Below are 23,845 nucleotides of genomic sequence, written 5' to 3'. Positions count from 1 at the left end.
CTGCCACTGCGGCTTTGTCCAGAAGGATGTCTGGTCTACTTAGCATATTACCCTGTTATTATTATAGACGGATGTCAAGAGCCCCGAGATACTGAAGGGTGGACCCCTACGTGGTGAGCACTTGGGAGCCATATCATCTGTCTCACCTGCCTCTCCCATCGCTCCCCCACTTCTGTCTTCTCACTCCTCCTATCACCCACCTTTCACTCTCTCCTTCTATTTCTCTCTCTCACTGTCCTGTCCCTCCTCTCCTCCTGGGATCTCTCTCTCTACTCCTATCCCCTCCATCGCTTCCCCTCTCTCTCCTATCCCTCTCCCTGTCCCCTCCTGTCTGCCCCTGGGTCTCCCTCTCTGTCCTCATACACCCTATATCACTCCTCCTCTCTATCGTCCTGTCCCCTCCCTCTCGCTGTCCCCTCCTCGCTCCCCCTGTCGTCTCGCTCCCTGCCCGCACACACCCCACATCACCCCTCTCTCTCTCCTCCTGTCTCTTTATTCCGTCATCTCTTCCTCTTCCCTTCTCCTGCTCCTCACCCTCTCTGACCGTCTCTCCCTCTCAGGGAAGGAAAGAGGACGAGATAATGAAGCAGGAGTAGAGGCAGGAGGGAGGCGGTGTTGTGTAGGGTGCGTGAGGACGGAGAGAGGTCACAGGGAGGGGGTCCTGAGAGATGGGGAGAGGGGGAGACAGAGGTCATGGGTAGAAGAGAGAGGAGGAGGGGGAGGGCACATGAGCACAGAGAGGGCACAGGTAGGAGGCTATGTGAGAGGGCAGCTGACCACAGAGGAGGGGGGGGAGTGGGGGGAGGAAGGAGGACGAGATAGTGAAATCCACAGGGAGGAGCCTGACACCTAAGGCGGTCCCTGGGGCACCTGGCTTCCTGTCTAAGCAGCGCGGGTGAGCTCGGGTGGGTTCGGGTGGGTTCGGGTGAGCTCAGGTGGGTTCGGGTGGGCTCAGGTGAGCTCGGGTGAGCTCGGGTGAGCTCGGGTGTGCTCGGGTGAGCTCGGGTGTGCTCGGGTGGGTTCGGGTGAGCTCAGGTGGGTTCGGGTGAGCTCGGGTGAGCTCGGGTGAGCTCGGGTGGGTTCGGGTGGGCTCGGGTGAGCTCGGGTGGGTTCGGGTGAGCTCGGGTGGGTTCGGGTGAGCTCGGGTGGGTTCGGGTGAGCTCGGGTGAGCTCGGGTGGGTTCGGGTGAGCTCAGGTGGGTTCGGGTGGGCTCGGGTGAGCTTGGATGGGTTCGGGTGGGTTCGGGTGAGCTCGGGTGGGTTCGGGTGGGCTCGGGTGAGCTCGGGTGGGTTCGGGTGAGCTTGGATGGTTTCGGGTGGGTTCGGGTGAGCTCAGGTGAACTCAGGTGGGTTCGGGTGAGCTCGGGTGGGTTCGGGTGAGCTCGGGTGAGCTCGGGTGGGTTCGGGTGAGCTCGGGTGGGTTCGGGTGGGTTCGGGTGAGCTCGGGTGGGCTCGGGTGAGCTCGGGTGGGTTCGGGTGGGCTCGGGTGAGCTCATGTGACCTCGGGTGACCTCGGGTGGGTTCGAGTGGGCGTAGTGGGCTCAGGTGGGCTCATGTGACCTTGGGTGACCTCGGGTGAGCTCGGGTGACCTTCCAGCTCTGCGGAAGCTACTGCACCCCCCCCCCGCCCCCGCCCCGTGGCCCCATGCTCACCCATCAGCCCTCACTCACGCTGCCGTCTTCCCAAGCCCCTCAAACTCAGGGAGCTCTGGGCTCCCCCAAACCTACCTGGCAAATAGGGGCCAGTGTCTGGCCATCACGCGTCAGGGCTGAAGGAGAGCCAGCCTCGGCCACGGGTCCCCCACGAGGCTGTCCCTGCCGCCTCCTGCTGGGGCAGCGCGGGGGCCACAGACCGGGGGCCACTCACCGGGGCGGGGGCGGCCGCGCGCTCGGGGCTCGGGGTCCGGCTGGGCGGCCGGTCGCCGTCGCCCTTGAAGTATTTCCTGGGCGGAGGCTTGGGCTTGGAGGACGCGGGCTTCCGCACGAAGATCTCCAGGGACTTCTTCGTCCGCAGGGGCGGGGGGCCCCCCCGCGCCTCGGCCAGGGGCGGGCTCTCCCGGGGGGACCCCCGGGGGCTGTCCGCGCTGCCCCCCAGGTCCCAGGGCGGCGGGGCCCCGCGGCGGGGGCTGCCCCCGGGGGACCCCGACATGCAGCTGCTGTCGCTGCTGGAGCGCACCATGGCCTTCGGGGCGCGGCGCTGGGGGGGCGCCGAGCTCTTCCCGCGCTCCCGCTCCGCCGGCCGCCCGTGCCAGCTGCTCTCCAGCCGCTTGGCGCCTGCGGGGGGGAGGCCGAGCTGAGCGAGCGGGCACCTGGAGGGCCAGCACTCCCCCCCCCCCGCGGCCAGCACCCCGCCCCGCGGCCAGCATCCCTGCAGGGCCAGCACCCCGCCCCGCGGCCAGCACCCCTGCAGGGCCAGCACCCCCCCCCGCGGCCAGCACCCCGCCCCCTGCGACAAGCACCCCGCCCCATGGCCAGCACCCTTTCCACCCCCTCTGGCCAGCACCCCGCCCTGGGACCAGCATCCCATTCCTCCGCAACCAGCACCCTGCCCTCCGCGGCCAGCACCCCGCCCCCGGCCAGCACCCCGCCCCCGGCCAGCACCCCTGCAGGGCCAGCACCCTGCCCTGCGGCCAGCACCCCGCCCCCGGCCAGCACCCCTGCAGGGCCAGCACCCTGCCCTGCGGCCAGCACCCCGCCCCCGGCCGCCCCCCGCCAGCACCCCTGCAGGGCCAGCATCCCGCCCCCGGCCAGCACCCCTGCAGGGCCAGCACCCTGCCCTGCGGCCAGCACCCCGCCCCCGGCCAGCACCCCTGCAGGGCCAGCACCCTGCCCTGTGGCCAGTACCCACCCCCGTGGCCAGCACCCCCTCACACACACACACAAGCCAGCCTCTGGGAGCTCACTAGGATTGGAGCCGGCAGCCTGGGGCGGTGCACCGTGAGCTCTGGGGTTCAGGCTGGGCACCCCAATCCCCCTTTCTCACGGGATGGACACTGAGACACCCGCCAGCGTGACCCTCAGGCGGCCGAGGGCACCCGCGCCCAAGAGCCGGCCCAGGAGAAAGCGACTGAGGCTGGAGGGGGGCCCTTCACTGTGGCCCAGGGCCTGGCGATGCGTGTGCTTCAGTCCCGATGGCTGTGCAGGCGCCACCTCGAGCCAGCAACCTGCCGGCCTGCCAGCCCGGTCCCAGGCCGACGCTCAACCACTGAGCCACACCGGCCAGGGCAATCTCTAACCCAGAGCTTTCTAAGAAGACAGAGACCTTTCCATAAAAGCCCCTCGCCCTGGCTGGTGTGGCTCAGTGGATAGAGCATCGGCCTGGGGGCTGAAGGGTCCTGGGTTCGATTCCGGTCAGGGTTGCAGACTCGGTTCCCAGTGGGGGGCCTGCAGGAGGCAGCCGATCCATGATCCTCTCTCATCATGGATGTTTCTCTCTCTCCCTCTCTCCCTTCCTCTCTGACATCAATAAAAATACACACTGAGTGGCCAGATGATGATGATGATCCCTGAACGCATAATCATGTAGCCCCTCGGTGTATATCCTATAGAACAGTGGTCGGCAGACTCATTAGCCAACAGAGCCAAAGACCAACAGCACAACGACTGAAATTTCTTTGGAGAGCCACATTTTTTAAACTTAAACTTCTTCTAACGCCACTTCTTCAACATAGACTCGCCCGGGCCGTGGTATTTTGTGGAAGAGCCACACTCCAGGGGCCACAGAGCCGCATGGGGCTCGCGAGCCGGGGTTTGCCGACCACGGCTATATAATCAAAGGCTAATATGCAAATGGTCCCCTCGACCAGGAGTTCGACCAGCAGGCAGGCCGGCCAACCGCCCATGTCCCCTCCCCCCTGGCCAGGCTGGCCGGACCCCACCCATGCACGAATTCATGCACCGGGCCTCTCATATGTATATATACACACACACTGAGTGGCCAGGTTATCATGCGTTCAGGGACCATCATCATCTGGCCGCTCAGTGTACGTTCTTACCTTCCAGATTCCACTGGGGCCTCTCCTTCCCGAACCGGAGGCCCTCGGCGGCCTGGGCCACGGCGGCTTTGAGCTGCTGCTCGGAGACCTTCGGAAACGCCACTCACTCACTCACATGAACCGCAGGAGCCTGCGCCACGCTCCCTGCCAGTCCTGGCCCCCCACCCCTACCTCCTCCACTCCCCTCTCCCCGCCCCCCGGGGCCCGGATTCCCCTCTTCCCTGCCTCCCACGCTGCAGGTGGCCAGGGGAGCTGACCAGTCCCACTCCCTGACGCTCCTGGGCGGCTGGGTTCCCAGCCATCTTCCAGGCAAAGTCCACCGCTACCTAGCGAGGCCCGCGGGGGCTCTGCCTCCCTGCCCGCCGCCAACTCCAGGGGGTCTCGTCCCTTCCCCCATCGCACCTGAGAGCGTGAACTCTCCGCGCCAAACACCTTGTGCTCCAGGCCTGCTCCACCCACCTCTATCACCCTCCCCTCAACTCCCGCTGAAGAATGACAGCCGTGGCCCTGGCTGTGTGGCTCAGTGGGTAGAGCGCCGGCCTGCGGACAGAAGGGTCCCGGGTTCGATTCCTGGTCAGGGCACATGCCTGGGTTGTGGGCTCGATCCCCAGTGTCGGGTGAACAGGAGGCAGCCGATCCATGGTTCTCTCTCATCATGGATGTTTCTATCTCTCCCTCCCTCTCTCCCTTCCTCTCTGAAAAAAATCAATAAAATATATATATATTTTTAAAATGGCCAACAAGCCCTGGCCGGTGTGGCTCAGTGGATAGAGCGTCGGCCTGCGGACTGAAGGGTCCCAGGTTCGATTCCGGTCAAGGGCACATGCCAGGATTGTGGGCTCGATCCCCAGTGTGGGGCGTGCAGGAGGCAGCCGATCCACGGTTCGCTCTCATCACGGATGTTTCTATCTCTCTCTCCCTCCCTCTCCCTTCCTCTCTGAAATCAATACAAATATATTTTTTTAAATGGCCAACAGGGTAAAGTTGATGTGAAAAATACATCAGCTGAAGTGCTGGGCGTTGGTAACCTATCAGAACAAGAGATGCCCCCTTGCCTGTGAGGTGGGCGCCACCACCTGCCCCTTCACACCAGTCAAGGTCAGTCAAGGTCAGCCAAGGTCAGCAGCACAGCTGGCCCGGCTGGGAGTCGCAGCCATGCTCGCTGAGTCCCGTCCCTGCCCCGCTGCCCCATCCGGCCTGTCCTTGAAGGGCAGGTGCCCCTGCCTGAGCCACTGAGGCCGGACCGCCCCCCTCCGCTGCCTGCGTGTGCCCCTCACCTCACAGCCAAGGTCACAGCATCAAGCCCGGCCTGCCCCCACCCCAGGCCTCCAGAGTGGGGAGCGTGGGGGAACAGTGCCCACACACCTAGACTCTGTTTACCCCTGGAAGCGTGGGCCCTCCTCCCTGTGCTCTCACCCCCACCTTGAGGGTTTGGACTGAATATGCAGGCAGGTTAGCAGTGTGAGTGCTGGCTCGCGGGGCTCAGGCCCGGCTTCCCACATCCTCCTCCTCCTTGCTGAGCCCACCTCCTCACTGGGAGATGGAGGGAGGTCACACGGACTCCGCGGGGTCATGCACCCTCAGAGGCGGTGGTCCGTGCTGCCTCAGCCAACATGCCCGGCCCACACTGAGTCCTCCATACACGGGGATGTGGTTCTCACAGATGCCCCAGGGACCTCGTCCACCCAGCGGCTGCCACGCCCAAGTCCACCTCCAGCCTGGACCACACTCACCAGCCACCTTCAGTCCAGGCTCCTTCATCTCCCTGTGTCCCACCAGAGACCATCTCTTCTCTCCCAACCCCACTCCCCGATTTTGTTTTTAATTAAAAAAAAATTTTTTTTTTTATTGATTTCAGACAGGAAGGGAGAGGGAGCGAGAGAGATAGAAGCATCCATGAGGAGAGACCATCATGGATCGGCTGCCTCCTGCACACCCCACACTGGGGATCGAGCCCACAACCCGGGCATGTGCCCTTGTCCGGGAATCGAACTGTGACCTCTTGGTTCCTAGGTCAACGCTCAGCCACTGAGCCACGCCAGCCGGGCTCACCCTTATTCTTTAAATTTGCTTCAAGTCTTTGTTTGTAGCCACAGGGAACACATCTCAGCATAAGAAAGGCCATATATGACAACCAAAACCAAAACCATTTCCCCTAAGAACAGGAACAAGACAGGATGTCCGCTTTTACCATATGCAGGTGCCGAGCGGCCGGGAGGGGCAGGACGCCTGCTATGAGGGGGAGGGGCAGCGGCGGAGGGAGCTACAGGAGTGGTGCTCTCTCTGGTCAGGAGCGAGGACTTGCAAGATCCCAGGCGGCCGGGAGCAAAACCAGGGGAAGGAAGGCCTATTCCTGCGTGAATATCGTGCAATGTGCCTCTAATCCTATATAATAAAAGCCTAATATGCTAAGTGTCCAGTCATCTGGTTGTCTCTTCAACCAGTCAAAGCATAATGTGCTAATGATATGCTAAGGTCACTCAACTGCTCGCTATGATGTGCACTGACCACAAGGGGGCAGACACTCTGACCGGTAGGTTAGCTTGTTGCTGGGGTCCAGCTGATCAGGACCGAGCAAGACCGGCCGGGCACACCCTGGAGCCCTCCTGCAGTCCCTCCCCAGCTGGCCAACCTCCTGGGTCCCTCCCTGGCCCTGATTGTGCACCAGTGGGGTCCCTCAGCCTGGCCTGCACCCTCTTGCAATCTGGGACCCCTCGGGGGATGTCGGAGAGCCGGTTTTGGCCCAGTTCCGCAGGCCAGGCCAAGGGACCCCACTGGTGCATGAATTCATGCACCGGGCCTCTAGTTTTTGATAAAAACTCTCAGCAAAGTGGGAATAGAGGGAACACACCTCAACATAAGAAAGGCCATGTATGACAAACGTACAGCCAACATCTTACTCAATGCACAAAAACCAAAAACATTTCCCCTGAGAACAGGAACAAGACAGGATGTCCGCTTTCACCACTCTTGTTCAACATAGTACTCAGTGTCTTAGCCACAGTGATCAGACAAGAAAGAAAAAACAAACTTATCCAAATTGGAAAGGAGAAAGTAAAACTGTCATTATTCGCCGATGACATGACACTGTAGACAGAGAACCCAAAAGACTCCACCAAAAAGCTACTAGAACTGATAAATTAATTCAGTAAATTAGCAGGCTAGAAAATAAACACACAGAAGTCGGTTGCATTTTTATCCACCCATAATGAATTATCAGAAAGGGAAACTAAGAAAACAATTCCATTTACAATCATGCACGCGTGCGCGCGCACACACACACACGCACACACACACACAAAACACACACCCTGGAATAAATTGAACCAAGGATGTAAAAGACGTGTGCTTGGAAAATGATAAGACCCTGAAGGAAGAAACTGAAGAGGATCCAACCAAGTGGAAGAATATACCATGTTCATGGATGGGAAGTGTATACCATGTTCATGGATGGGAAGAATTAACATCATTAAAATGTCCATACGACCCAAAGCAATCTATAGATTCCACATAATTCCTATCAAGGTACCAATGGCACACTTCATAGAACTAGAACAAATATTCCAAAAATTTACATGGAACCACAAGAGACCCCAAATAGCTACAGCGATCTTGAGAAAGAAGAAGAAAGTTGGAGGGATCACGCTGCTTGATATCAAACTATACTACAAGGTTGTAGTAATCAAAACAGCCTGGTACTGGCATATAAAAGACATATAGATCAATGGGACAGAATAAACCCACGCCTTTAGGTTAATTAATATTTAACCCAGGAGGCAAGAACATACAGTGGGGTAAAGACAGTCTATTTAATAAACCGTGTTGGGAAAATTAGGTATGTGCCAAAAAAATGAAACTAGACCACCTTCTTACACCACATGAAAGAATTGATTCAAAATGGATTAAAGACTTCAATGTAAGACTCAAAACCATAAAAATCCTAAGGAAACAGAGGCAGTAAAATCTCGGACATTTCTCATAGCAATATTTTTTCTTGTCTATCTCCTCAGGTGAGAGAAACCAAAGAAAAAAATAAACAAGTGGGACCACAGCAAACTAAAAAGGTTTTGCACAGCCAAGGAAACCGTCAACAAAACAGCAAGACAACCTACTGAGTGGGAGAACGTATTCGCCAGCGACACATCCAATCAGGGGTTAATATCCAAAATGCATAAAGAATGTACAGCCCTGGCCAGTTTGGCTCGGTGGATAGAGCGTTGGCCTGTGGACTGAAGGATCCCCGGTTCAATTCCCAGTCAGGGCACATGCTTGGGTTGCAGGCTCGATCCCCAATGGGAGGTGTGCAGGAGGCAGCCGATCCATGATTCTCATCATGGATGTTTCTCTCTCTCCCTCTTCCTTCCTCTCTGAAATCAATCCTATCTAATAAAGAGGGTATATGCTAATTGACCATCACACCCTCACAAAGATGGCGGTGCCCACAGCCAATAAGGAGGGAATATGCTAATTGAATGCCACGCCCTCAAAGATGGCAGCACCCACAGCCACAAGATGGTGATGCCCAGTCCCCTCAGCCCCGCCCCCCAAAACCGCCCAAGGTGCAGGCAAGCCTTGGATGTCAGCTGCTCAGCCGCCCGAGGCTCAGGTAACCAGGGCCGGCCGAGGCTTGCGCTGCCGGCAGTGGCAGCAGCAGAGGTGTGATGGGGGCATCGCCTTCCCCTGATCGCCAGGTCGCCTCCAGCCCCTGAGGGCTCCCGGACTGTGAGAGGGAGCAGGCCGGGCTGAGGGATCCCCCTCCAGTGCATGAATTTCCATGCACCGGGACTCTAGTAAAAACATATTTTAAAATAAAATGAAATAAAAAGAACGTATAAAACTCCACACCCAAAAAGCGGACAACCCGATTCAAAAATGGGCAGAGGACCTGACCAGACACTTCCCCAAAGAGACACATAGGTGGCCAAGAATCACACGAAAAAAAAAAAAAAAGAAAAAAAAAGAAGAAGAAAAAAAAGGAATCACACAAAAAGATGCCCAACATCACTGATCATCCGAGAGATGCAAATTAAAGCCACAGCGAGCGCCACCTCACACCTGTCCGAATGGCTTTTATCAACAAATCAACCGATGCCAAGTGCTGGCGAGGAGGCGGAGAAAGGGGAGCCCTGTGCATGGCTGGTGGGGGTGCAGTTGGGTGCAGCCATGGTGAGAAACAGTGTGGTGTTCAGTGGCACCCTGGCCTGGGGGCAGAGGGCTCTCTCTCACCCCCTATCGGGGCCTGGTCAGTGGTTTCCTTCCCCAGGGCCTGTCTCCCAGCCACGGGAGCCGCCCTGATGCCACCTGTCCCCCCCTCACCCCCCCACGCCGCCCGTCCCGGCTGCCACCTGCCCTGGTGTCCAGAGCTGGTGGGTGAGCCACGTGTTGGGCTTGGTCCCGTTCTAAGTGCCGAGGCGGAAACCCAGGAGTTCTCGCTCCGATTTCAGCGCTAACCGAGTGAGCCGTGGATGCGCGAGACGCCCCACGCGGGTTACCTGTGGGTCCGGGTGTCGGCTGACCAGGATGGGAACGGGCCCCGGCTCGCAGTGGCTCAGGACGGCGTATACATCGTTGAGCGTCATGCAAGTCACGGGGGCGTCGTTGATCTCCACGATCTCATCGCCACACCTGTGGGGCCACCAGCGGGGGGCCCCCCCGGGGAAGACAGCATGGAGTTAACTCCCAAAATTAAAAGGATCACTGCCTCAGGGCCCAGCGATGCCACTTCCGGGGATACATCCGAAGAATCCCAAAACACCGATTCGAAAGAATGTACGCAGCCCCATGTTCATTACAGCATTATTTACAACTAGAGGCCCGGTGCACGAAATTCATGTACTCGGGGGTGGGGGGGGGTCCCCTCGGCCTGGAATTCGAGAAGGTGCAGGCCAGGCCGAGGGACCCCACCAGTGCATGATCGGGGCCAGGGAGGGATGCAGGAGGTTGGCCAGCTGAGGAGGGACTGCGGGAGGGCTCCAGGGCATGTCTGGCCCACCTCACTCAGTCCCGATTGGCCGGACCCCAGCAGCAAGCTAACCTACTGGTTGGAGCGTCTGCCCCCTGGTGGTCAGTGCACGTCATAGCGAGCGGTTCAGTGGCCTTAGCATATCATTAGCATATTACTCTTTGATTGGTTGAATGGCTGACTGGTCGACCAGACACTTAGCATATTAGGCTTTTATTATATAGGACTAGAGGCCCGGTGCACAAAATTTGTGCATGGGGAGGGGGGTGTCCCTCAGCCCACCCTGCATCTTCTCCAATCTGGGACCCCTCGAGGGATATCTGACTGCCTAAATGGGCAGTCGGACATGCCTCTCACAATCCAGGACTGCTGGCTCCTAAACACTTGCCTACCTGCCTGCCTGATTGCCCCTAACTGCTTCTGCCTGCCAGCCTGATCACCCCCTAACCACTCTCCTGCTAGCCTGATCGACACCTAACTGCTCCCCTGCTGGCCTGATTGCCCCTTAACTGTCCTCCCCTGCTGGCCTGGTCACCCCTAACTGCCCTCCCTTGCTGGCCTGGCCACCCCTAACTGCCCTCCCCTGCCGGCCATCTTGTAATGGCCATCTTGTGTCCACATGGGGGCAGCCATCTTGTGTGTTGGAGTGACGGTCAATTTGCATATTACTCTTTTATTAGATAGGATAGCTGAGATCTGGAAGCAGCCCACGTGCCCGTCAGTAGTCGAGTGGATAAAAACGCCGTGGGACATCGACCCCATGGAATACTATGCAGCTGTGAAAAAGGATGAGATCTTACTTTTTTCGACAGCAGGGAGGGGCCTGGAGAGTGTTATGTTAAGTGAAATCAGCCGGTTGGAGAAAGACAAGGGCCTCGTGATTTCACGCCTATGTGGAATCTAAATAAACTAGCAAAAAAACACACCCAGAAACAGACTCATAGAGACAGGGAACAGACTGGCAGCTGTCAGAGGGGAGGGGTTGCAGGACGGGATGAAAAAGGTGAAGGGATTAATCAAAAAACAAACAAACAGCCCGAGCCGGTGTGGCTCAATAGATAGAGCACAAGCGCTCGGACTGAAGGGTCCCAGGTTCCATTCTGGTCAAGGGCACATGCTTGGGTTGTGGGCTCGATCCCCAGTGCGGGGCGTGCAGGAGGCAGCCGATCCATGATTCCCTCTCATCATGGATGTTTCTCTCTCTCTCTCTCCCTCTCCCTTCCTCTCTAAACTCAGTAAAATATTAAAAACAAGCAAACAAACAAACCCTCACAAACACAGACTGCAGCGTGGTGATGCCCAGAGGGGAAGGGGTGGGGGAGGTAGAAGCGGGTAAAGGGGGGAGGAAGGAGACCTGACTTGGGGCGGTGAACACACAACACAATATAGAGATGAGGTATCACAGACTTGTACACCTGACACCTGTATTATTGTATTAACGAGTGTCACCCCAATCCTATCTAATAAAAGAGTAATATGCAAATTAACCATCACTCTGCGACAAAGATGGCAGTGCCCATAGCAGCGGGGCAGGGGGTGGGGGGAGATGCTGGCAGCGTCCTGCACCCCGGCCATGCAGAGGGAGGGGCTGGGGGCCCAGCACCCCGTGCCCCGGCCATGCACAGGGAGGGGCCCCTGGCAGGGGGATCTGAGTCAGTGGATCCTCCCTCCTCCTCCTCCTCATCTCCTCCTCTTCCTCCTCTTCCTTCTCCTCCTCCCTCCTCCTCCTCCCCTGCCCCTTCTCATCCTCCCCTGCCCCTCCTCCTCCTCCTCCCCCCGCCATTTCTCCTCTTCTTCCCCTCCTCCTCCTTCCTCCTCTACCTCTTCCTCTTCCTCCTCCTCCTCCTCCTCCTCCTCCTCCTCCCCCCTCCTTCTCCTCATCCTTCCCCCTCCTCCACTCCCCTTCCTCCTCCACAACCTCCTCCTCCTCCCCCTCCTCCTCCTCCTCCTCCTTCTCCTCCTCCTCCCTCTCCTCCTCCTCCCCCCGCCCTTTCTCCTCTTCCTCCCCTCCTCCTTCCTCCTCTACCTCCTCCTCCTCCTCCTCCTCCTCCCTCTTGTCCTCCTCCCCCTGCCCTTTCTCCTCTTCCTCCCCTCCTCCTCCTTCCTCCTCTACCTCCTCCTCCTCCCCCTCCTCCTCCCTTTTGTCCTCCTCCCCCCGCCCTTTCTCCTCTTTCTCCCCTCCTCCTCCTCCTCCTCCTCCTCCTCCTCCTGCTCCTCCTCTGCCTGGCTGTTCTCTCAGGCCTTGGCCAGGGCAGCCTGAGTCAGCAGGGCTGGGCAGGGCTGCGGCTCTGCGCCTCTAACCACCTCCCCTGTGATCGCCACGCCGCCTCTGGATCCTTCTGAGCACAGCCCCCCGCCCCCCGCCAGCCCGTGGGACCCCTTCTGTTCCGGCCCTGAGCTGCGCACCTACCGGAGCCGGCCGTCCAGGTGCGCCACGGATCCGGGGGACAGCGTGTGCACGAAGACGCCCGACAGGCACTGCAGGTGGGGGACGCTGCACAGCCCGATGCCCAGGCCCACGCCGGCCTCTGCGGGCACACGGGGGTGACGGCTCTCCCGGGGCCCGCGCACCCTCGCCTGTCGCTGTGCCCTGACCCTCCTGCTCCCGGGACCTCCCCTGGGTGGGCACTGCTCCAGGGCGGGCAGCAGCGGCCCCAGGCAGGAGGGTGCTGAGCGCAAGTGGGAAAGACAGGGAGGGAGGGGGAAGAGGGAGGGGGAGGGAGGGAGGAGGGAGGGAAGAAAGAGGGAGGGGGAGGGAGGGAGGGAGAGGAAGGAGAATGGAGGGAGGGAGGGAGGTGGAAGAGGGATGGAGGGAGGAGGAGGAGGGAGGGAGGGAGGTGGAAGAGGGATGGAGGGAGGAGGAGGAGAGGGAGGGAGGTGGAAGAGGGATGGAGGGAGGAGGAGGAGGGAGGGAGGTGGAAGAGGGATGGAGGGAGGAGGAGGAGGGAGGGAGGGAGGTGGAAGAGGGATGGAGGGAGGAGGAGGAGGGAGGTGGAAGAGGGATGGAGGGAGGAGGAGGAGAGGGAGGGAGGTGGAAGAGGGATGGAGGGAGGAGGAGGAGGGAGGGAGGGAGGTGGAAGGGGGATGGAGGGAGGAGGAGGAGGGAGGGAGGTGGAAGAGGGATGGAGGGAGGAGGAGGAGGGAGGGAGGGAGGTGGAAGAGGGATGGAGGGAGGAGGAGGAGGGAGGGAGGGAGGTGGAAGAGGGATGGAGGGAGGAGGAGGAGGGAGGGAGGTGGAAGAGGGATGGAGGGAGAAGAAGGAGAGGGAGGGAGGTGGAAGAGGGATGGAGGGAGGAGGCGGAGAGAGGGAGGGAGGTGGAAGAGGGATGGAGGGAGAAGAAGGAGGGAGGGAGGTGGAAGAGGGATGGAGGGAGGAGGAGGAGGGAGGGAGGTGGAAGAGGGATGGAGGGAGGAGGAGGAGGGAGGGAGGTGGAAGAGGATGGAGGGAGGAGGAGGAGAGGGAGGGAGGTGGAAGAGGGATGGAGGGAGGAGGCGGAGAGAGGGAGGGAGGTGGAAGAGGGATGGAGGGAGAAGGAGGAGGGAGGGAGGTGGAAGAGGGATGGAGGGAGGAGGCGGAGAGAGGGAGGGAGGTGGAAGAGGGATGGAGGGAGAAGGAGGAGGGAGGGAAGTGGAAGAGGGATGGAGGGAGGAGGAGGAGGAGAGGGAGGGAGGTGAAAGAGGGATGGAGGGAGGAGGAGGAGGAGAGGGAGGGAGGTGGAAGAGGGATGGAGGGAGGAGGAGGAGAGGGAGGGAGGTGGAAGAGGGATGGAGGGAGGAGGAGGAGGGAGGGAGGGAGGTGGAAGAGGGATGGAGGGAGGAGGAGGAGAGGGAGGGAGGTGGAAGAGGAATGGAGGGAGGAGGCGGAGAGAGGGAGGGAGGTGGAAGAGGGATGGAGGGAGAAGGAGGAGGGAGGGAGGTGGAAGAGGGATGGAGGGAGGAGGCGGAGAGAGGGAGGGAGGTGGAAGAGGGATGGAGGGAGAAGGAGGAGGGAGGGAGGTGGAAGAGGGATGGAGGGAGGAGGAGGAGGAGAGGGAGGGAGGTGGAAGAGGGATGGAGGGAGGAGGAGGAGAGGGAGGGAGGTGGAAGAGGGATGGAGGGAGGAGGAGGAGGGAGGGAGGGAGGTGGAAGAGGGATGGAGGGAGGAGGAGGAGAGGGAGGGAGGTGGAAGAGGAATGGAGGGAGGAGGCGGAGAGAGGGAGGGAGGTGGAAGAGGAATGGAGGGAGGAGGCGGAGAGAGGGAGGGAGGTGGAAGAGGGATGGAGGGAGAAGGAGGAGGGAGGGAGGTGGAAGAGGGATGGAGGGAGGAGGCGGAGAGAGGGAGGGAGGTGGAAGAGGGATGGAGGGAGAAGGAGGAGGGAGGGAGGTGGAAGAGGGATGGAGGGAGGAGGAGGAGGGAGGGAGGGAGGTGGAAGAGGGATGGAGGGAGAAGAAGGAGGGAGGGAGGTGGAAGAGGGATGGTGGGAGGAGGAGGAGGAGAGGGAGGGAGGTGGAAGAGGGAAGGAGGGAGGAAGAGGAGGAGAGGGAGGAGGTGGAAGAGGGATGGAGGGAGGAGGAGGAGGAGAGGGAGGGAGGTGGAAGAGGGATGGAGGGAGGAGGCGGAGAGAGGGAGGGAGGTGGAAGAGGGATGGAGGGAGAAGGAGGAGGGAGGGAGGTGGAAGAGGGATGGAGGGAGGAGGTGGAGGAGAGGGAGGGAGGTGGAAGAGGGATGGAGGGAGGAGGCGGAGAGAGGGAGGGAGGTGGAAGAGGGATGGAGGGAGAAGGAGGAGGGAGGGAGGTGGAAGAGGGATGGAGGGAGGAGGAGGAGGGAGGGAGGGAGGTGGAAGAGCGATGGAGGGAGGAGGAGGAGGGAGGAGGGAGGTGGAAGAGGAATGGAAGGAGGAGGAGGAGGGAGGGAGGGAGGTGGAAGGGTGATGGAGGAAGGAGGAGGGAGGGAGGGAGGTGGAAGAGGGATGGAGGGAGAAGGAGGAGGGAGGGAGGGAGGTGGAAGAGGGATGGAGGGAGGAGGAGGAGGGAGGGAGGGAGGTGGAAGAGGGATGGAGGGAGGAGGAGGAGGGATGGAGGGAGGTGGAAGAGGGATGGAGGGAGGAGGAGGAGGGAGGGAGGGAGGTGGAAGAGGGATGGAGGGAGGAGGAGGAGAGGGAGGGAGGTGGAAGAGGGATGGAGGGAGGAGGAGGAGGAGGGAGGTGGAAGAGGGATGGAGGGAGGAGGAGGAGAGGGAGGGAGGTGGAAGAGGGATGGAGGGAGGAGGATGAGAGGGAGGGAGGTGGAAGAGGGATGGAGGGAGGAGGCGGAGAGAGAGAGAGAGGGAGGTGGAAGAGGGATGGAGGGAGAAGGAGGAGGGAGGGAGGTGGAAGAGGGATGGAGGGAGGAGGCGGAGAGAGGGAGGGAGGTGGAAGAGGGATGGAGGGAGAAGGAGGAGGGATGGAGGTGGAAGAGGGATGGAGGGAGGAGGAGGAGAGGGAGGGAGGTGGAAGAGGGATGGAGGGAGGAGGAGGGAGGGAAGGAGGTGGAAGAGGGATGGAGGGAGGAGGAGGAGGGAGGGAGGGAGGTGGAAGAGGGATGGAGGGAGGAGGAGAGGGAGGGAGGTGGAAGAGGGATGGAGGGAGGAGGCGGAGAGAGGGAGGGAGGTGGAAGAGGGATGGAGGGAGAGGGAGGAGGGAGGGAGGTGGAAGAGGGATGGAGGGAGGAGGAGGAGGGAGGGAGGGAGGTGGAAGAGGGATGGAGGGAGAAGAAGGAGGGAGGGAGGTGGAAGAGGAATGGAGGGAGGAGGAGGAGGAGAGGGAGGGAGGTGGAAGAGGGATGGAGGGAGGAAGAGGAGGAGAGGGAGGGAGGTGGAAGAGGGATGGAGGGAGGAGGCGGAGAGAGGGAGGGAGGTGGAAGAGGGATGGAGGGAGAAGGAGGAGGGAGGGAGGTGGAAGAGGGATGGAGGGAGGTGGCGGAGGAGAGGGAGGGAGGTGGAAGAGGGATGGAGGGAGGAGGCGGAGAGAGGGAGGGAGGTGGAAGAGGGATGGAGGGAGAAGGAGGAGGGAGGGAGGTGGAAGAGGGATGGAGGGAGAAGAAGGAGGGAGGGAGGTGGAAGAGGGATGGAGGGAGGAGGAGGAGGGAGGGAGGTGGAAGAGGGATGGAGGGAGGAGGAGGAGGGAGGGAGGGAGGTGGAAGGGTGATGGAGGAAGGAGGAGGGAGGGAGGTGGAGGGGGGATGGAGGGAGGAGGAGGAGGGAGGGAGGGAGGTGGAAGAGGGATGGAGGGAGGAGGCGGAGAGAGGGAGGGAGGTGGAAGAGGGATGGAGGGAGGAGGAGGAGGGAGGGAAGGAGGTGGAAGAGGGATGGAGGGAGGAGGAGGAGGGAGGGAGGTGGAAGAGGGATGGAGGGAGAAGAAGGAGGGAGGGAGGTGGAAGAGGGATGGAGGGAGGAGGAGGAGGGAGGGAGGGAGGTGGAAGAGGGATGGAGGGAGGAGGAGGAGGGAGGGAGGTAGGTGGAAGAGGGATGGAGGGAGGAGGAGGAGGAGGGAGGAGGGAGGAGGGAGGAGGTGGAAGAGGGATGGAGGGAGAAGAAGGAGGGAGGGAGGTGGAAGAGGGATGGAGGGAGAGAGGGAGGGAGGGAGGTGGAGGAGGGATGGAGGGAGGAGGAGGAGGAGGGAGGGAGTGGAGGGGGAGGGAGGGAGGAGGAGGAGGGAAGGGAGGGAGGTGGAAGAGGGATGGAGGGAGGAGGAGGAGGAGGAGGAGGGAGGAGGGATGGAGGAGGGGGAGGGATGGAGGGAGGAGGGAGGAGGAGAAGGGAGGGAAGGAGGAGGGGGGATGGAGGAAGGGGTTGGTGTCTGCTCTGTCCCTGAGCTCTGGCCGGGCCTCAGGACATGGACTGGGGGGGGGGGCTGTCCCCAGGACCTGTCTGCTCTGCAGGATCCGCCCTGACGAGGGACCGACTCCATGCACGGAAAGTCTGGGGTGACCTGGGTGGGAGGCCTGGGCAGGAGGGCAGGGACAGCCCTGGGGGGTGCGGGGGGGGGAGCCTGTACCTTTCTGCAGCGAGACCTCCACCAGCACCCTGTAGCTGGGCCTGGCGGTGCCCGCGGGAGCCTCCGGGGTGTCCAGGAGGAAGGCGCTGCCGGCCCGGGGGGCGCAGGTGCCGGAGCTCAGCGAGCGGCCCAGCGGGGGCGACAGGCGGCTGCCCGGGGCGGGGGGCGCCGGCAGGCGGGTGCGCACCGTGAGGCTGAGCAGCCCCTTCTTGGCGTGCTGCAGGGAGAGAGGGCGCAGCGACCGGGCTGGCTGCGGGCGAGGGCACGCGTGTGCGTGTGCGTGTGTGTGTGCGTGTGTGTGCGTGTGTGTGTATGTGTGCGTGCGTGTGTGTGAACGTATGTATGCACACAGGTAGCACGTGTTACCCGTAGGACATAGACGTGGCACATACAAACAGTGGTCGGCAGACTCGTGAGTCCACAGAGCCACATATCAACAGGACAACGATTGAAATTTCTTTGGAGAGCCACATTTTTTAAACTTAAACTTCTTCTAACGCCACTTCTTCCAAATAGACTCGCCCAGGCCGTGGTGTTTTGTGGAAGAGCCACACTCAAGGGGCCAAAGAGCCGCATGTGGCTCGCGAGCCGCGGTTTGCCGACCACGGCATACAAAGACTAGAGTCTGGAACTATTAAACTACATGGAGACTCAAAAATACCTTTTCTAAAGATTTTAATGTTTTTAATGCATTTTATTGATTTTTTTACAGAGAGGAAGGGAGATGAGAGAGTTAGAAACATCGATCAGCTGCCTCCTGCACGCCCCCCACTGGGGATGTGCCCGCAACCAAGGTACATGCCCTTGACCGGAATCGAACCCGGGACCCTTCAGTCCGCAGGCCGACGCTCTATCCACTGAGCCAAACCTATTAAGGCAAAAATATCTTTCGGCCCGGACGGCATGGCTCAGTGGTTGAGCGTCAACCTATGAACCAGGAGGTCACGGCTCTATTCCCAGTCAGGGCACACGCCTGGGTTGCTGGCTCCATCCCCAGTAGGGGGCGTGCAGGAGGCAGCCGATCTGTGATTCTCTCTCAGCACGGATGTTTCTCTCTCTCTCTCCCTCTCCCTTCCTCTCAGAATTCAATAAAAATATATTTCAAATAAAATACCTTCAGCCTGACTGGCTCAGTGGTTGAGCTCTGACCTATGAACCAAGAGGTCACGGTTCTATTCCCGGTCAAGGGCACATGCCCGGGTTGCGGTCTCGATCCCCAGTGGGGGGCGTGCAGGAGGCAGTTTCTCTCCCCTCGATGTTTCTATCTCTATCCCTCTTCCTTCCCCTCTCTCTCTCTCCCTCAAATCATTAAAAACATTTGAAAAAAAAAAATGCCTTTGGTAACTGCCTTAAAAAAAACCGAAGCACATTTGTAACGACATCAACATGAACACAGAATGTGTAAACCATCGGCCAACCTGCAGTGGCTGAGGTCTCCCCGGGACCCTCCCGACCCACCACCACCGCCCTGAGCCAGGGCCCCGTCCCATGGCCCCCCAGCCTCGCGGCCGCCCAGGAGACCCGGGTGTGAATGCGGGTGTGAGCGAGGCAGGGGGTGCTGAGCATGGCCCCCTTTGCCCAAAGCCCGTGCGGGGTGTCTCCTGGGCACAGCCGATCACCTTGAACTTCTGCAGGGCGTCCTGGTGTGTCAGCCCGGCCATGGACTCACCGTTGAGCTCCAGAATCTCGTCGCCTGTGGGGACGGGAGAAATGGGGGCTGGCAGAGGGCTGCCCGGGCAGGGACCCTGAGACCCGGCCCCTACCCAGCGATTGCACCGAACAGATTCTCATTCTGGATCTGTCCTTTCCCGCCCCACCTCAGGAATCTGTGGGGGACAGTGTGACAAGCCCCCTGGCACCTCTGGTCTAGCCAGGCGCATGTGGCCTGGCCTGGTCCCTGTCACCTCCCTCCCCACCCCCTAGGTGCTCCCGTGGCTTCCTCTAGCCTGGCCCGTCCTTGTCTCGCTGTCCCAGCTCTAAAGAACGTTCCCTCATAGTCACCGCATAGGACTCGCCGGTGAAATCTTTCCTGCACAAAGTCCAGGGCTCGCACACTGCCAGCCGGCCCGGGGCAGACCTGCCAGGGTCAGGGCCAGGGCCCCGCCCAGTGCCATCCCAGTGGGTATGAGGGAGGGGCAGGGACAGGGAAGGGAAGGGAGGCCAGTGGGTGCCAGGAAGGGAGAGGGACCTCGAACGAAGGCGGCGTGAGAATGAGGGGGACTCGCTCGGTCTCTGGCCCAGCTGGACGGAGTGTGCAGGCCCCGGAGCCCCAGGCCTGGGGTCCACGCCACCCAGCACCTCCACGGCGGGGGATCCAGGGAAGGGCTGGACACGTACCTTCCTGGAGCCGGCCGTCGGCTGCCGCCGCTCCCCCCTCGAAGATGGTTTTGACGTAGATGCCGATGGGACCGTAAATGCTGTCTTTGCCCCCCACTATGCTGAAGCCCAGGCCCTGGGGGAAGAGCGGCCGTCAGAGGGCCCTGGGGTCCCGCTCACTGGGCGGCCCCAGGGAGGGAAGAGGCGGCAGGGGTGAGGGATGAGCTCAGGGAGGGAAGAGGCGGCAGGGGTGAGGGATGAGCTCAGGGAGGGAAGAGATGGCAGGGGTGAGGGATGAGCTCGGGGAGGGAAGAGATGGCAGGGGTGAGGGATGAGCTCAGGGAGGGAAGAGAGGGCAGGGGTGAGGGATGAGCTCAGGGAGGGAAGAGACAGCAGAGGTGAGGGATGAGCTCAGGGAGGGAAGAGACAGCAGAGGTGAGGGATGAGCTCAGGGAGGGAAGAGACAGCAGAGGTGAGGGATGAGCTCGGGGAGGGAAGAGATGACAGGGGTGAGGGATGAGCTCAGGGAGGGACAAGATGGCAGGGGTGAGGGATGAGCTCAGGGAGGGAAGAGACAGCAGAGGTGAGAGATAAGCTCAGGGAGGGAAGAGACGGCAGGGGTGAGGGATGAGCTCAGGGAGGGAAGAGACGGCGGGGGTGAGGGATGAGCTCAGGGAGGGAAGAGAGGGCAGGGGTGAGGGATGAGCTCAGGGAGGGACAAGATGGCAGGGGTGAGGGATGAGCTCAGGGAGGGAAGAGACGGCGGGGGTGAGGGATGAGCTCAGGGAGGGAAGAGATGGCAGGGGTGAGGGATGAGCTCAGGGAGGGAGCTCTGGACGCCACAGCAGAATGGAGACCTGTGACCCTGAGGCCAACAGGCTGTGGCCCCTGCAGAGTCTGCACATGGAGGCCCTGCATCGACTCCCTGCCTCTGACCTCACCTTCTCCTCCTGCAAAGTGGTGCGACATCACCCCTCGCACAGTGTTTCCATAGTAGCAAGATGCCTGCCAACAACCAGAGCTCCCCCTCCGGCAGCGGGAATCTTGGCTGCCTTCCCCGGGAACCCACCCTCTGGCCCAGGCCCTCATGCAGCCTGAGCTGCCTCCTGCCCCTGAACTGGGGCCTCCCACAACAAGGCCATGGGCTGGCCTCACTCACGTGGGGCACCCTGTGCGTGACCGGGCCTGGTGCCCATGGGCAGCAACAGGTGGATGGGAGGCCGCTGTTTCTGACCCAATACCTGCTCTGGACTCTGGGCCCTCTGTCTGCCCAGGACACAGGTGCCCACACATGTGCTGACTCATGCCCGTCAACGTAAAGCCTGCCATCCTTGGTCGCCTGCACGAGTCCCGGTGCCCTTTCCATTCTGCGTGCATTTGGCCACGGCCAATGATTTAAAAGTGAACTCTCTTTAACATGCTTCTACCTAAATTCCAGGGGGGACAAGCAAGGATTTACCACCCCAAAAGTGGGCTGCTGGGATACACCCCAGGCCTGGAGACAGTTACCCTGTGATGGGAGGGGCAATACCACTCATCCCTCACCCCTGCCGTCTCTTCCCTCCTTGAGCTCATCCCTCACCCCTGCTGTCTCTTCCCTCCCTGAGCTCATCCCTCACCCCTGCCGTCTCTTCGCTCCCTGAGCTCATCCCTCACCCCTGCCATCTCTTCCCTCCCTGAGCTCATCCCTCACCCCTGCCATCTCTTCCCTCCCTGAGCTCATCCCTCACTCCTGCCCTCTCTTCCCTCCCTGAGCTCATCCCTCACCCCTGCCATCTCTTCCCTCCCTGAGCTCATCCCTCACCCCTGCCCTCTCTTCCCTCCCTGAGCTCATCCCTCACCCCCGCCATCTCTTTCCTCCCTGAGCTCATCCCTCACCCCTGCCCCCTGCCATTTCTTCCCTCCCTGAGTTCATCCCTCACCCCCACCATCTCTTCCTTCCCTGAGCTCATCCCTCACCCTTGCCATTTCTTCCCTCCCTGAGCTCATCCCTCACCCCTGCCCCCTGCCATTTCTTCCCTCCCTGAGCTCCCTGCCACCATCACCCCTGCCATCTTTTCCCTCCCTGAGCTCATCCCTCACCCCTGCCATCTCTTCCCTCCCTGAGCTCATTCCTCACCCTGCCATCTCTTCTCTCCCTGAGCTCCCTGCCACCATCACCCCTGCCATCTCTTCTTTCCCTGAGCTCCCGGGACCCAGAAGGAAGGAGGGACAGTGACAGAACCTGGGATGTGTGGCCCCGCCCCTGCCAGGATCACCCTCCCTGTGTCATCCTGCCTTTGACACACAGCTGCTCAGAGCCTGGCGTCTCCCAGAAGCTCCCTGGCCAGGTCCCACTCACCTTGGCCTGGCCCTTCATCAGCACCACGCTGGAGATGACGGACGCCTGGGCACCCCCTGAGGGCGGCGCCAGCTGCGCTGTGCTCAGTGACCGCGTGGGCCTGCACGCGCCCTGCAGGGAGGACCGGGTGGGAGTTGAGGCCACGGACAAGGACACACCCGCCGCGGGGAGGGGCAGGTCCCAGCGAGGAGAGGACCCCGTCTCGCAGAGCCGCCTCCCTGCAGACCCGCCCCAGGCGCGCAGTGGGGCCGTCCAGGTGGCAGGGCCAGGAACCGGCACAGCCACACTGACCGGGACGTGAGCCCTTTAACCAACGTCTCGAGCTGGAGAGCCAGCTGCCGGGAGGGCCCTCCACAGAATTGGGGGCAATTAACTGAGGCCCCTCTTTGCACCAGGCCACGGGGGTGGGCGGGGGCAGGTGCCGAGCCTGAACGTGTACAGCAAGCATGTCACACTCGTGGCCCGCAAGGGATATTTTTGCAGCCCAGCCAGTATAACGGTATGTAAGAAACATTTTTTAAAATATGATTTTTTACAGAGAGGAAGAGAGAGGGTTAGAGAGTTAGAAACATCGATGAGAGAGAAACATCCATCAGCTGCCTCTTGCACATCCCCCACTGGGGATGTGCCCGCAACCAAGGTACATGCCCTTGACCGGAATCGAACCTGGGACCCTTGAGTCCACAGGCCGACGCTCTATCCACTAAGCCAAACTGGTTTTGGCTGTAAGAAACATTTTAATAAAAGTTTTGTAACTTAGTTTTTACACTATCCTGTTGTACATAACTAGAGGCCGGGTGCACAAAATTCGTACACAGGAAGGGTCCCTAGGCCTGGCCAGCAATCAGGGCCGAAATGTGGGGTGACCTGCGGGGTGATGGGGGGGCGGGGGCAGGCTGGGGCCTGCGAGCTGGGGCAGCTCCTGCATTGAGCGTCTGCCCCCCTGGTGTTCAGTGCACATCATAGCGTTCCAGCCATTCAGTGGATTTGCATATTAGGCTTTTATTATGTAAAATTTCTTCTTTCTTTCTTTCTTTCTTTCTTTCTTTAAAATATATATTTTATTGATTTTTTACAGAGAGGAAGGGAGAGAGATAGAGAGTCAGAATCATCAAGGAGAGAGAAACATCAATCAGCTGCCTCCTGCACACCCCCTATGGGGGATGTGCCTGCCACCAAGGTACATGCCCTTGACCGGAATCGAACCTGGGACCCTTCAGTCCGCAGGCCGACGCTCTATCCGCTGAGCCACACCGGTTAGGGCATTATGTAGGGTTATTAATAACGAGCTACACCATTCGCTAATGACTGATGACTGCCATCGAGTTGCATTCACGTCCCTCACGCGCCTGACGCGCAGGCGCACCATCTCTCCCCACTGACGCCGGCAGCGAACGTTCTAGCAGCCGATGGCCACGTCCTTCGTCTTGGACTGACCGGCTTGGTGTGCGCAACAGGAAATACCTCGCTTTCGGAGAACGGGAAAAATGGGCTTGTTTGCGTGACACTTATTCATCTGTGCAGTGACTCAGGGTCTGATGAGTCAATGTTCAAGAAAAAAATACTGATTTTTATGAAAAAGCTCTATTACTTTATGTGAACGATGACTCGTTTATCTCAGCCCTTTGTCGTCGGCACGTCCCCATCGAAACAAACCTATGTGTCTATGAGAATGGGAGCTTTTGTTCTTTTGCGGCCACATCCACGCAAACCTTGTTTATCCGGCCCGGGTTCGCCTCTGAGTGTGACACGCTTGGTGTAGAACGTAGGTTCGGGGAGACGGACAGGCGTGAGCCGCGTGCCCAGGAGCAGCGAGCAGCTGCCTCTCTCGCTCGGGCACCCAGAGCTGCTGGGCGAGGGCCCCGGGCGTGGGGGCCCCCTGGGACTCGGCGCCCACAGACTGCGCTTGGCCCTGGACCTGGCCCCGGTCACCTGGCGACCTGGGGGAGGGGCGGACCCTCCGTGCCTCGGTTTCCCCGCCTGTGAGGTCCTCTGCACTTGGGAAGCCAGCATGTCAAGCCCCGGGCTCCCCAGGCTTCCCATTTGCAATAGGAAACGTGGTCATTTGCCCTGGCCAGTGTGGCTCAGTGGACAGAGCGTCGGCCTGCGGACTGAAGGGTCCCAGGTTCCATTCCCGGTCAAGGGCACAGGCCCGGGTTGCAGGCTCGATCCCCAGTGTGGGGCGTGCAGGAGGCAGCCGATGAATGGTTCTCTCCCAT

The 23,845-nt window shown here is 60.5% G+C and overlaps 1 protein-coding gene across 1 annotated transcript in view; it reads right to left on the bottom strand.

Moving 5' to 3' along the window:
- Nucleotides 1-23,845, bottom strand: part of IL16 (interleukin 16) — a 90,675-nt gene that overhangs the window by 29,041 nt on the left and 37,789 nt on the right. Inside the window, 8 exon segments of the mRNA XM_054713273.1 lie at nt 1,867-2,273; nt 3,995-4,082; nt 9,487-9,619; nt 12,367-12,484; nt 16,970-17,186; nt 18,589-18,662; nt 19,307-19,421; nt 21,627-21,737. Of these exon segments, the coding sequence (XP_054569248.1) occupies nt 1,867-2,273; nt 3,995-4,082; nt 9,487-9,619; nt 12,367-12,484; nt 16,970-17,186; nt 18,589-18,662; nt 19,307-19,421; nt 21,627-21,737 (1,263 nt within the window).

This window comes from Eptesicus fuscus, chromosome 25 (genome assembly GCF_027574615.1).
Source record: "Eptesicus fuscus isolate TK198812 chromosome 25, DD_ASM_mEF_20220401, whole genome shotgun sequence".
In the NCBI taxonomy this organism is placed as follows: Eukaryota; Metazoa; Chordata; class Mammalia; order Chiroptera; family Vespertilionidae; genus Eptesicus; species Eptesicus fuscus.
This window is presented reverse-complemented; position numbering and strand designations above follow the sequence as displayed.